General features: G+C 39.4%; 1 protein-coding gene across 1 annotated transcript; it reads right to left on the minus strand.

Moving 5' to 3' along the window:
- Positions 1-5128: 5128 nt before the first annotated feature.
- On the minus strand, positions 5129-11209 carry LOC104447663 (cysteine-rich receptor-like protein kinase 10). The gene is given in 8 exon segments (XM_039313046.1): positions 5129-5647; positions 5867-5940; positions 5943-6016; positions 6147-6384; positions 6605-6815; positions 6973-7094; positions 8248-8385; positions 9552-11209. Coding segments are annotated over 8 exon segments (2016 nt in total). The 5' UTR covers positions 10375-11209; the 3' UTR covers positions 5129-5311.
- Positions 11210-11231: the final 22 nt, after the last annotated feature.

Consider the following 11231-nt stretch of genomic DNA (forward strand, 5'->3'; position numbering starts at 1 on the left):
TCAATTTTTGTGCCCCAATAAATAATCGCAACTTGCAAGCTTTTTTCTTTTTTTTTTTAAATGCGATTTCGAGCCCATAACTAGAAATTTAAACAAAACCATGTGTTCAATAGGGCCCAATCAAAGTGTTTAAAACTTGCATTCAATGTTCACTTGTCAAAAGTGATTGCCAATTTTTTTTCAATTTCAAGCCTACAGCACTAAGGGCAATTGATTGATGTTCATGAATTTCAAGATGAAAGTTCAATACAAAATAAGCAAATAAAAAAGAAAATGATACTTATAATGGGCACCAACCTTTGTCTCTATTTTCTTTTTCAATTACATAGACATGCACATGGGATGTGGTTCGATTTCTACTCTATACGGCTTAAAATGGAGCCATAGGATGACCGGACCGAACCAGCAAGCTCGTGGCTAGGTCGTGCTACCCATGACTTTGGCTTTGTCAAAGAAACGACCCGTGTCACATGATTTCAGACTAGAATGGGGACCTTTGACATTAAGAAAGAAATTTCGGGGTTGAAATGGGCGACTTGTACTACATGATTGTAGTTGGAGTGGTATCTACCTCAACACCATCCTAAGTGATCCTATGCGGCCCAGGTACGATAGCAGGTCGTGTGTGATAGGGTGTAGTGCAATGCAAATGATACATGCACAACAATATATAGGCAAACAACACTCCGTACATAAAAAATAAACCATACATTCTTACATCTCCCTACAAGACAATGGTAAGCGAACACTTCGCTTTATACTTCACATTCTGTAAAAACATTTAACACCTTTAATGTTAGGGGTGTACCTGGAATCCTCGTTGTTAAACAAAAATATTTGTGAACAAGATTAATTTTGGCCTAAGTCCTCTAAGGTTTAAAACCAAATCTCCAGCAAAGTCGTTAAGTTTACGCGACTTACCCCTCGGGGGAGGGAACATGTTTAGGGGTATTGCCTAAATGACGAACCTAAGGCCCATGATTAGGCGCAAACTCTTCTAAGCCCATACCTCGCGTGCATTCGGGTATTCTTAAAAATTTCGCAAAAAGGAGTCGCCACTAGCCTATTGGGGTCAACTAGAAACTTAGTGAGGTATGAGAATATACCTCACTTCTTACACAATTAGAGAATCTAGGGTTAGGAACTTGATTACACTAATTGACCAATTAGTACCATTTCAATATCTAATCTTGTTCATTTTAAGAGAAAAAAAAAATTGTCAGGCAGTTTAGGTTGATTTTACACCTATCCACTAACATATGAGGTGATCATGCGGGTGCGCAATCATTAAAGTAACAACTTGCAACCAAAATCATAATTGCAATAAACTTTAGCACGTGCAATCAAACATAATTAAGTATGCAAATTAAACATGCAATATAATTGAGGTGCAAGAAAATAAAGGTCTAATTATGCTAAAAAGGTAAGACATGGCAATTCCTAACTAAACCTTACATTTTTTAATTTTTGAAGTTTTAATTTTTCTAATTTTTTTAAGATAATTACTTTTTAATTTTTTATAAAAATTAATTAAAAATGGGCAAACCGGGTCGGGTCCGGTTTGACCTAACCTAGGTTCAGCTTGGTCGGGAGGGCCACTCGGCAAGCCCCAATAAGATTGGGCCGAACGATGGGCCTACTAAATGAGCCCACCTAAAAAAGAAACCTAAGTAAATTAAGCCCGGCCCAACACAAGAGAAGAAGCTAATATTAAACCGGCCCAAAGGCCTTGCTTCGCCCAGATGTAGCCTACCCAAAAATCAAAACCCTACCCGATTCGCAACTCGCACCCGATGCGATTTTTTGGCTGAAACCCTACCTAGTTGCGACCCGATGGATGTCTTCTCTTTACTTGTGGCGAGGGGTCGCCGGCGACGGATAGTGATGATGGGCTTGGTGGCGGAGGCAGCGACGACGGGCTTGGTGGCGACGGCAATGACGATGGCCTTGACGTTAAGTGACAGCATGATCGCGAGGGCTCAATGGCCGACTCGGGTGGCCCAGTGGCAAAACAACGGCGGTGGGTGATGGCAAAGCGGCGTGGTGGCTAAACAAAGAACAAAGAGGTGACGGCGGTGATCAACAAAGCATGCCTCGGCGAGGCAACAACAACCATGTGCGGTGGATCTCGTGGTGGGTCAGGGCTGGTGCTGCGACAGGGCTGACTCGACACGGCAGGGACCTAGCACGGTGGCAGTCGTCGAGGATGGCGGTTGTTGGAGAGGTGTGGTCGGTGGCGGCACAGGCGGCCCTTTCAGCTAAGGCCGTGATGGCACTACCTCGACTGGGTGAGCGAGGGTAACCCTCGACTTATGAGGTCGAGTTTCTAGTGGCGGCGATGGTGCCGTGAGACTCCCTTTTCCTTTTGGTCCACGCTCCGTCTTCGGTTTCTCTCTTCCGCTTTTTTTGTTTCTACCGTGCTGTCTTTCTCCTCCTCATTCTCCCCTCTCGCTTTTCTAGTTTTTCTGCTCTCTCTCTCTCCCTCTCCTTTGTCCTTTCTTTAGGGTTTCACATGCAAAGATGGGCCCAGGAAGAAGAGCTGCTGACTCGGGTTGGGCCAAGGCCGATCAAAGCCCGACCCAATCCCTCTTAAGCATTTTTTGTTGTTGTTTTTTTTTTTTTTTAATTTAATTAACAATAATTTTTTTAACTTTTTGTTTATATGCACTTGAAAATTAGGTGTCAACAAGCCTCGACCAACTCAAGCTTGCCTAGATCAATTGAGCCTCGAGCTCATTGACCTGGGTCATGGCTGGTTGCTAGGTTGTCGGCTATCATCAAGGCACAAGATTGATGAATGATGAAGGAGAAAGGAAAAGAAAGAAAAGAAAAGAAAATTAATAATTTTTCTTTTAAAAATAAAAAATAATTCAAAAATATATATATTTTTAAATTATTTTTTAAACAAACATTTTATTAACCAAGGACCCAAAGGCTGGGAAAATATTTGGGATAAATATTTTCCTGCTCATTCAAAAGGGAAATCATTCTTCTAAACTTAAACATTTGTAGGAGAGCCTTTTTTCTGTTGACTTGTTTTTCTAAGCAAAGCAAACACCAAAAAAATGTGAAAAATATATTCCCAAAAAATAATTTTTGGGAAATAAATGCACCCTACAAGAATAAGTTTCAATCGAAGATTCTAATGTAGTAAGATTCAAGCATGGTAATAAAAATCAAGCTAGGGACGAGCTATAATTATTAGGGGAAGCCCCTCATCATTTTGAAAGGCCAGAGGCATTCCAATATTACAAACTTAACTCGGTTTGTCCAGTGAAACAACAAAGAAAACTCGAAGCCAGATGGAGAAGCACAGGTACATAGAAACGATTATAGATTCTCTTGAGAGAGCGTTGGCTACCATTATTGGTCTTCATTGTATCTGCCAGATTATGAGGGGCATGCCGGACGAGACCCTGGCGCAACAAATATGCAATGGAGACAAATATAATGAGTTAGCGAGAGCTATTTGTATGCTTCAAGCGTGACATGGAGAATGTGACAAACTTCAAATTTAGGTATCCCATTGAAGCTTAATTTCCGTACCTTGGAGGCTAAGGTTGAAAGTAGGGGTGCAAGTTCATGACGATAGCAACTTACCATACATTCTAGCATTCCTGATCCAACATAGGGGCATCATGGGGTGATTCTTTTCAGAAATTGGGAAAGGGATAGCTCCTTAAATTAATGTATGTTATGAGAAAATTACTGGGTTAAGTAAATGGATCCCAATAATCTGATGATTGAACAAGTGATGTACCAACACTCAATAGAGTCAATACAACGGCAATGGTCGTATCACAATGGAAGCCTTCAATTGATATTCAATATAACATTTATATGTCTAGCATAGAAGAGTGAACTCATTTGTTCTTCGAGTATAACTAGAATGGGAGTATATGGCAAAATATCCTCTCGCACAAAATGGTATTTGGCATTCTTCAAGAGGATGGGATTTTGAACTTCATCTAATGATAAGAGCCACAAAGGACAAGAAATTGGAAGCATGGCTCCTCAAGGTATCCTTCTTAGCAACCATGAATTGTATTTGGATGAAGTGTGTAACCATAGATGTTTCCAAAATAAGTCGATTTAGAGGCATCTTCTTTTGGCTATGATACGTGAAATTGTAAGAGGTAAGGCTTCACCTATCTAAATTGTAGACCCTCCGTGGCAAATATTTGTTGGCAACTATGTGGAGGCTTCCTACCTCCCTATTCTCGCATCATTAGTTGTGTTTGTAATGCTGGGGTATGCTCTAAGCTTCTATACTTCATATGATTAATGACATATAAGCGATGGGCAAAAGCTTACTAGAATGTCAAAGCTAGTCCTAAACTCTCATTATAGACGACTTTACATCGTCTGACTGTGGTTGGTGAGGTTTTCATGAAACCTGCTGCCAAAAACGTTGAGATGATAAGGAGATTGATAGAATTAATCTAATTAAACACTGTGACAACTAACTAAAAAGTCACCTCAATTGATCAAAGAACTAAGAAGACACAACTGCAACAAATTTATTATTGATATCGCAAGAGAAAGTGCAACCACAAAGAAAATGGATAATCTTTGCCTCGAGCTATATTATTATCAAAGAATCGAACATATCGCTTTCATTTCTTCAAGTATGATCACCGAACAGCAAAGAAGGGTTTCCGAACAAAGGATAGCCCACAAGGGTTGAGGTGAGTTAGACAATCGGTTTCAAGGGAGGGCTTCAATTCTTTGGGCCCTAATGATTCGATCTGCTAAATGATGGGCCTCACAATAATAGTAGACAACTTGGATTTTACAAGAGAAGGGCCTGGTGAGATTTGCATTCTGAAATAAAGGACTTGCAAATCCCACCCTAGTTGATCGCAGACCTAGAGAAAAGCCTAACAAAGATGGAGCACCTACAACATGCAAGTATAGCTTTAACAACACCGAAGCCCAACTAATTTCGCAATTGAAGAAATGTGTAGTCTAGTGGGCTAGTTAATGAACACTTCAATTTGATTATTTCGTCTTAGACAAGAGCAGTATTGAGCCTTATAGAAGCATGATAATGTACAAATGTGCCAATTTACAATGGATTGATGTATGATTTAGCCTCAAGTAGTAACACAATCTTAGAAGAATCATATCAACTATGATGGATAACACATGTAGAGTCTTCTTTAAAATGCGCATGACCCCTTTTGGCAAATAACATGTTATTCTCCAAATACATATATTTTTGCTTATGGTTCACAAAAAGTCACGGTGGAAGGCTAAGCAATCTCACCATGAGACCATCCAAGAGGAAAGATCTTACTTACATTGCCATTCACCGGGGGTATAGTTCCGTAAGCGACAAGTTATTGTTTGACAAAAGCTTAATCCTGCTGGTGGATTGGTCTGATCCAGGCCCTTTCATTGGGATGCCCAATCCCCTCGATTTGCTCTGGACAAAGAAAGCTGGATGTTGGGGTGATGGTGGGGTAATGGAATTGCTACTGAGCATGAGAACTACGGTTGCCATGGTGGGTCTGATAGCCGGATCTTCCTGAATGCATAGTAAGCAAATGTGTAGGCACCGAAGCACTTGATCTCTTGAATTTGAATCCACAATAGCTGGGTCCAACACTTTCAAGGGCGTGCCATCTCTCCATTGATTCCATGCCTGCATGAATAATTACACAAAATCTTCATAAACTGTTGCATTAATTCAATGACTCATCAAGCAAGACATCTAATTCTTGCAAAAAAACCATATATGACTAAGGAATAGAACCATAAGTGTTTCTGTCGGCTGAATGACTAAATTTTTATAAAGGAATTTCAATTTTAGTTGACCAAAATTACAAAAAGTGTGTTGCTGGGGTAGCATAGCAAAACTTACATATCTAGCAAGATATTCACCCCCATCGAATTGGTCATAGAAGCCATTCTTCTTGCCACAAATGATCTCTAGAAAAGATAACCGAAACTATAAACATCGGATTTCACTGAGAACCGTCCATGCATGGCATATTCAGGAGACATGTAACCACTGCAAAACCAAGCATTAGCCAAATGTGTATTGAAAATTTAGATGTAGATCAATGAGCATCCTTAAATAGATCAAATGAGCAAGTCTAGCATCCAATTACAAAGTCATCTATTCAAAATCTAAGACTTACAAAGTCCCCACGATTTTATTTGTGCTAGCCTGTGTTTGATCAACTCCAAAAATCCTTGCCATGCCAAAATCTGAAATCTTTGGGTTCATTTCACTGTCTAACAAGATATTGCCACATTTTAGATCACGATGGATGATTCGAAGACGGGATTCTTCATGTAGATAGAGCATTCCTCGAGCGATCCCATATACTATTTTATAACGTAATGGCCAATTCAATTGATCGCTTTTTTGAGGATCTGCATTGTTGCACCAAAACTCATGATATGCTAGCATGTGGCACCAATTCAAAAACTAAAGGGAGATATATTTTCTCTTATCAATCAAAGGTAGCTTAACAAAAGACTATAAATAATTGAAAGGACAGAATATCTCTTAATTTCAAGTTTTCCACAGCTAGTGAAGGTTGGAACAATTCATTTCAATCAATGTACATAAGATAGTTAAAATACAACATACCAAATAAGAAGTAATCAAGGCTTTTATTCGGCACAAACTCGTAGGCCAGTAGCTTTTCGTCTCCCTCCAAGCAAAATCCAAGTAGTCGTACAAGGTTTTTGTGTTGAAGCTTCGCAACTAATAGAACTTCATTTTTGAATTCGTCATCACCTTGTCTTGAACTTTGAGATAGCCTCTTCACCGCGATTTGTTGTCCATTAGGAAGTTTACCCTATAGTGTTTTGAATTTATAATTTAATTCCTTATCACAACTTCTTAAAAAACTAACAAATAAAATCTTTACATGTTTCCTTTTCTCTTTGGCACCATTATGTTTAATTCATATGTAAAGCATTCTTGATTGTTTACAACTAATATGTAATACGTACCTGGAAAACTTCACCAAATCCACCTTCACCCAACTTGTTTTCAGGAGAGAAATCATTTGTCGCAGATTGTATTGTAGCCAAGTCAAATTGCAAGGACTCCACGGTGGTAAGTTCATTTTCATCTGCATTACCAAAAAATACCGTTCTTGGGAACATTATCACAACTAAGAGTATTGATTAGACTGGCATTGATGTCCCATTACCCCAGTGAAATCTTCCCCCTCTTGGTTGGTCATGTCGAAAAAAAATTAAAATATCATCAATACTGAAGGTAATGCTAGGTCTGTTAAGTGCGGTGTAGATGCTACCTATGCTTTGAGGGAATTGCTAAATGTTAGAAATTTTTTGAGGGCTTGTTATGTTGTTGGTCATGTGGAATCTATATCCCTCTGGCATGACTCATGGCATTCTAATGGTATCTTGCTGGATGTATTTCCAAGGCGAGTAGTTTTATGATTTTGCTCGTCTTTGAATTGCAAAAGTAGCTTATATTATTTGTGCTTTGAATGGAGAAGGCCCACTTCAAGGTCTGAAGACTTGATATCAATCTAGCAGCTGTTTGTGTAATTTGTCCAAAGTCTTCTTTACAAGACCAAGGTACCTACATTGTTGCTTCTTGTGACATTCTTACCTCTTCTTCAGCTTGGGAGATTGTGAGGAAAAGAGGCACAAGAGTTGAATTGTATCAGCTAATTTATTTTTCATCTAATTTGCTGAGGTTAAGATTCATATTTTGGTTGGCGATACAAAATAAGCTACCTATATTTCAAGGAATTGACATATAGTCTTCTAATCAAGGCCAAACTCTCTGTTTTTTGTGCCATGAAAGCACCGAGATAAGATCCCATTTGTTCTTTGGATGCAGCTTCTCTAAGCAAGTTTGGCAGAGTGCCTTTCAGGTTTGTTTTAATAATGCAGCGAGCTATGAAAGGGAGAGATTTTCATTGGTATTTGGTGAAATTTTTGTGGAATTGATGTATGTATTTCATCTAGAAGGCCAGAAATGAGTTGTTACATGCCCAAAGTATTGATCTTATTGGTGGCATTATGATTGCTTTTAAGTCAAGTATAGTTTTGAAGGTTGAAAGAGCATGAAGAATCAGATTTCTGTCCTTGATCTTTTCTATTATATATGCTACATATATATCAAACATACTCTTAATTTGTATGATCAGTATATCTGATTCATTAAGAAAAATAAAGAAATTTCATAATTTGCTCTTTTATATGACATAGATAGTTTACAGAAAAAATAAAGGCAAATAGTTGATTTACCGCCTTTTACTTTGAAAACTTCATGCATCCTCTTTCCCTCTCTCCGAAGCATCCAACAAGTGAGAAAGAGAATTATCATAAAACCTCCGGCAGAAATGGTAGTGGTGATGGTAATCACAGTAGATTTGTTGCTTTTTCCTGCACACGTACCATTACATATATGAGACCATCGCCAAACTAATTTTAAAACATTTTAGATGAAAACATTTTTAATATTTATACATTCTAACACTTCATTTCACTAGGTTGGAATTAGACCTAAGACCAGCGCATGAAGATTGGCAATTTACCAAGCAAGAAGGCGCCTTAAAATACGGGCCAAAAGACAAACATAATGAGTACGCTTAAAGAGCAAATATTTATAAGAAATTAAGCTGTAATCCATAACTGTCCATCTCTCAAAATTCCATTATTTTCCTTATTTCCATGTGGGGATAAATTCACTCCTAAAAATGCACTCACCTTCATAATCCTTTGCATAAAAAACTGAGGTAAGAAGGCCTTATATTCAAAATAAGAATTTAGCTGGATACTAAAAGTCGATCTCAATAGGGTAAGGCCTAAGAACAGCAAGGGGACTAAATAGTTGCATTTGCTAAGTTCTTGTTTTGAACATAACCCTTTTCATGATATCAGATAATGTAATCATAAATCTTTACATAAAATTCTAATATAATTTTTCTAATCAATTATTACCATAAATCACTAATACAGTAGTTCGTGTAATACATAGTTTAGAGTAAAGTTATTCACATTAGTGTGCCATATAAGATGGCTCAACATGACTGGTCATCATGTTAGCAATTGATCGAAAAAATTATATTGGCAAAATTGACATATCTAGATCTAATTTGACATCTAGTATTGATTCGGCAATTATCCTTCCCATTTGAGTGCACCATTTGTTTGTAGGAGATTAACCATTAATTGATTAAAAGCAACATTTGACCAATTGTTATGTAAAGTCTAATCTCGTGAGTGGATGTAGAACTGCTCAAAAAGGTAAAATGAACTTCCGTAAAATTCAGAAAACAGAAAAAAAGGAAAAAAGGACACGAAAATTTTACATCACCAGTCAAATCGAGAGGACAGAGAGAAAGAGAAGGAGACTCAGGAAAGCCTCTAGAATCCATCCCAAAACTTGATATGTTGAACCATTGACAGCACTTCACATTTTATTTTTGTTAAAAAAAGTTGAATCTGAGAATTTAAACTATTGAGTAGAATAGCCAGTTTACCAAAAAATTAAATAGATCAGATATTTATTGTATAGAGGAAGAAAAATAATAAAATCAAACACTTACTTTTAGGTCTGGTCTCGAGAGCTGGAGGAAGCGGAAGCCGGGATGGCGGAGGCACCGGGGCCGCCATGGCCGAGGCATTATAAAACGGGAACAGCTCGAACCTGACGCTGCAGACCAGAGTGAAACTCCTCCCACCTTGCTTATCCTGGGGGAGGTTCGAGATCATATTCCGAAGGCACTGGTTGCAGTCGAACGGCGTCAAGTCCGGCGTGCACTGCGCGAGGGTGTACAGCTTCTGCAGGCTCGTCAAATTCGCCTCCTCGACCGCGAATTTCTTCCCCGACACGCCGTCGGGAGCCCTTCTGTTGATGTTATCCATGGTCTGTCCCAGGACTTGTGCGAACCGGGTCGGATCAGCGATGTTCGAAGTGTTGGGCATCGGGTAAGTAGGCTTCGTTTCCATGGACGAGAAGAAAGACCTGTTGTCGTACCTCAACATGCATTCGTCGTACCAGATCGTGGCGACTCGCTGGTTGCCGCATTTTCGGAGGACATAACGCTTTCCAGTGGCCACACAGTCGCTGCACGTGGAGATGCTGACATCGCCGCGGCAGAGAAAGAGCCCATGGGCTTGGTCGGGACGGTCCTGGCCAGCGGTGGCGGTGGCAAAGCCGTTGGTGCTGGTCGTGGCGTTGAAGGAGAGGGAAGAGAGGACGGTGTTGAGGTTGGACTCGTAGGTGGAGTTGGGAGTGAAGAAACTAATGCGTGCGCAAAAATGCTTTAGATAAGTGGGGGCAGCTTCAGCACTGAAATTCTGGACGAAGACGAAGAAGAAGAAAGAGGAGAAGGAGAGGGAGAGGAAGATGGTGAAGCAAGAACTCATGATTTGCCAGGCTGATGAATTGATTGGGCTTGCGCACGAGTACGGGCAGAAGATTGTAGGAAGAACAGAGCATGTGGATAATCAATTTTGATGAACATCAATTCTTAGGATAAGTAATTGCAGCATGAACAGTACCAGGTCCAGAAAACCGTTATTTTCATGCGTTAGAATACAGGGCAACAAAATAAAGAGTAAAAGGGAGAAAGAAAAATCAAGACACAAGATTTATTCTGATTCATTTTCAAAGTAGGGCTACATCTAGTAAAAGATTTTACTATAATTAATATTTGCACATCTCTGTTATGACTCTCAATTATAAGAGAAATATTATATATACCCAATACTTATTTATAGACTTAAACCCAAGCAATCAATAAAATGTGAGCCACAAATTCTGAAAATCCTTTGGCATGGGCACCCTACTACCCCTGCCAAGGCAGCCCCCTAGATCCCTGTCTGCGCACTATAGAGCAGGACTCTCGTATCTTCTTATCGATGAGGAGTATCAACCACACCACACCATCATGCTCTTAAATTAATATAAGGGGCACCATTACAAATCAAAATTCGAGCACATAATTTTCAGCGTTATAAGTTTGAAATACTATTCCTCGCAACATATTTAGGAGTTCTGTAACATATAAATTGATATCTAAAATCGTGAAAGGCTCTTGTATTATATAAGTTTTTGCTCTGTCAAATGGGGTTTTCGACAATTCAATACTACCCGGTCTGCGGTCGTTGACCAAGTCAAGACGTTACCGCGACAGGAGGTGGGGTTAGTTAGGTGGGCATTGTAATCTCCACGGAATGAATGGACGGTGAGGACGGAAGACAGCATTTGCCTCGCACGAGGT

Source organism: Eucalyptus grandis, chromosome 5, assembly GCF_016545825.1.
Source record: "Eucalyptus grandis isolate ANBG69807.140 chromosome 5, ASM1654582v1, whole genome shotgun sequence".
Taxonomy (NCBI): domain Eukaryota; kingdom Viridiplantae; phylum Streptophyta; class Magnoliopsida; order Myrtales; family Myrtaceae; genus Eucalyptus; species Eucalyptus grandis.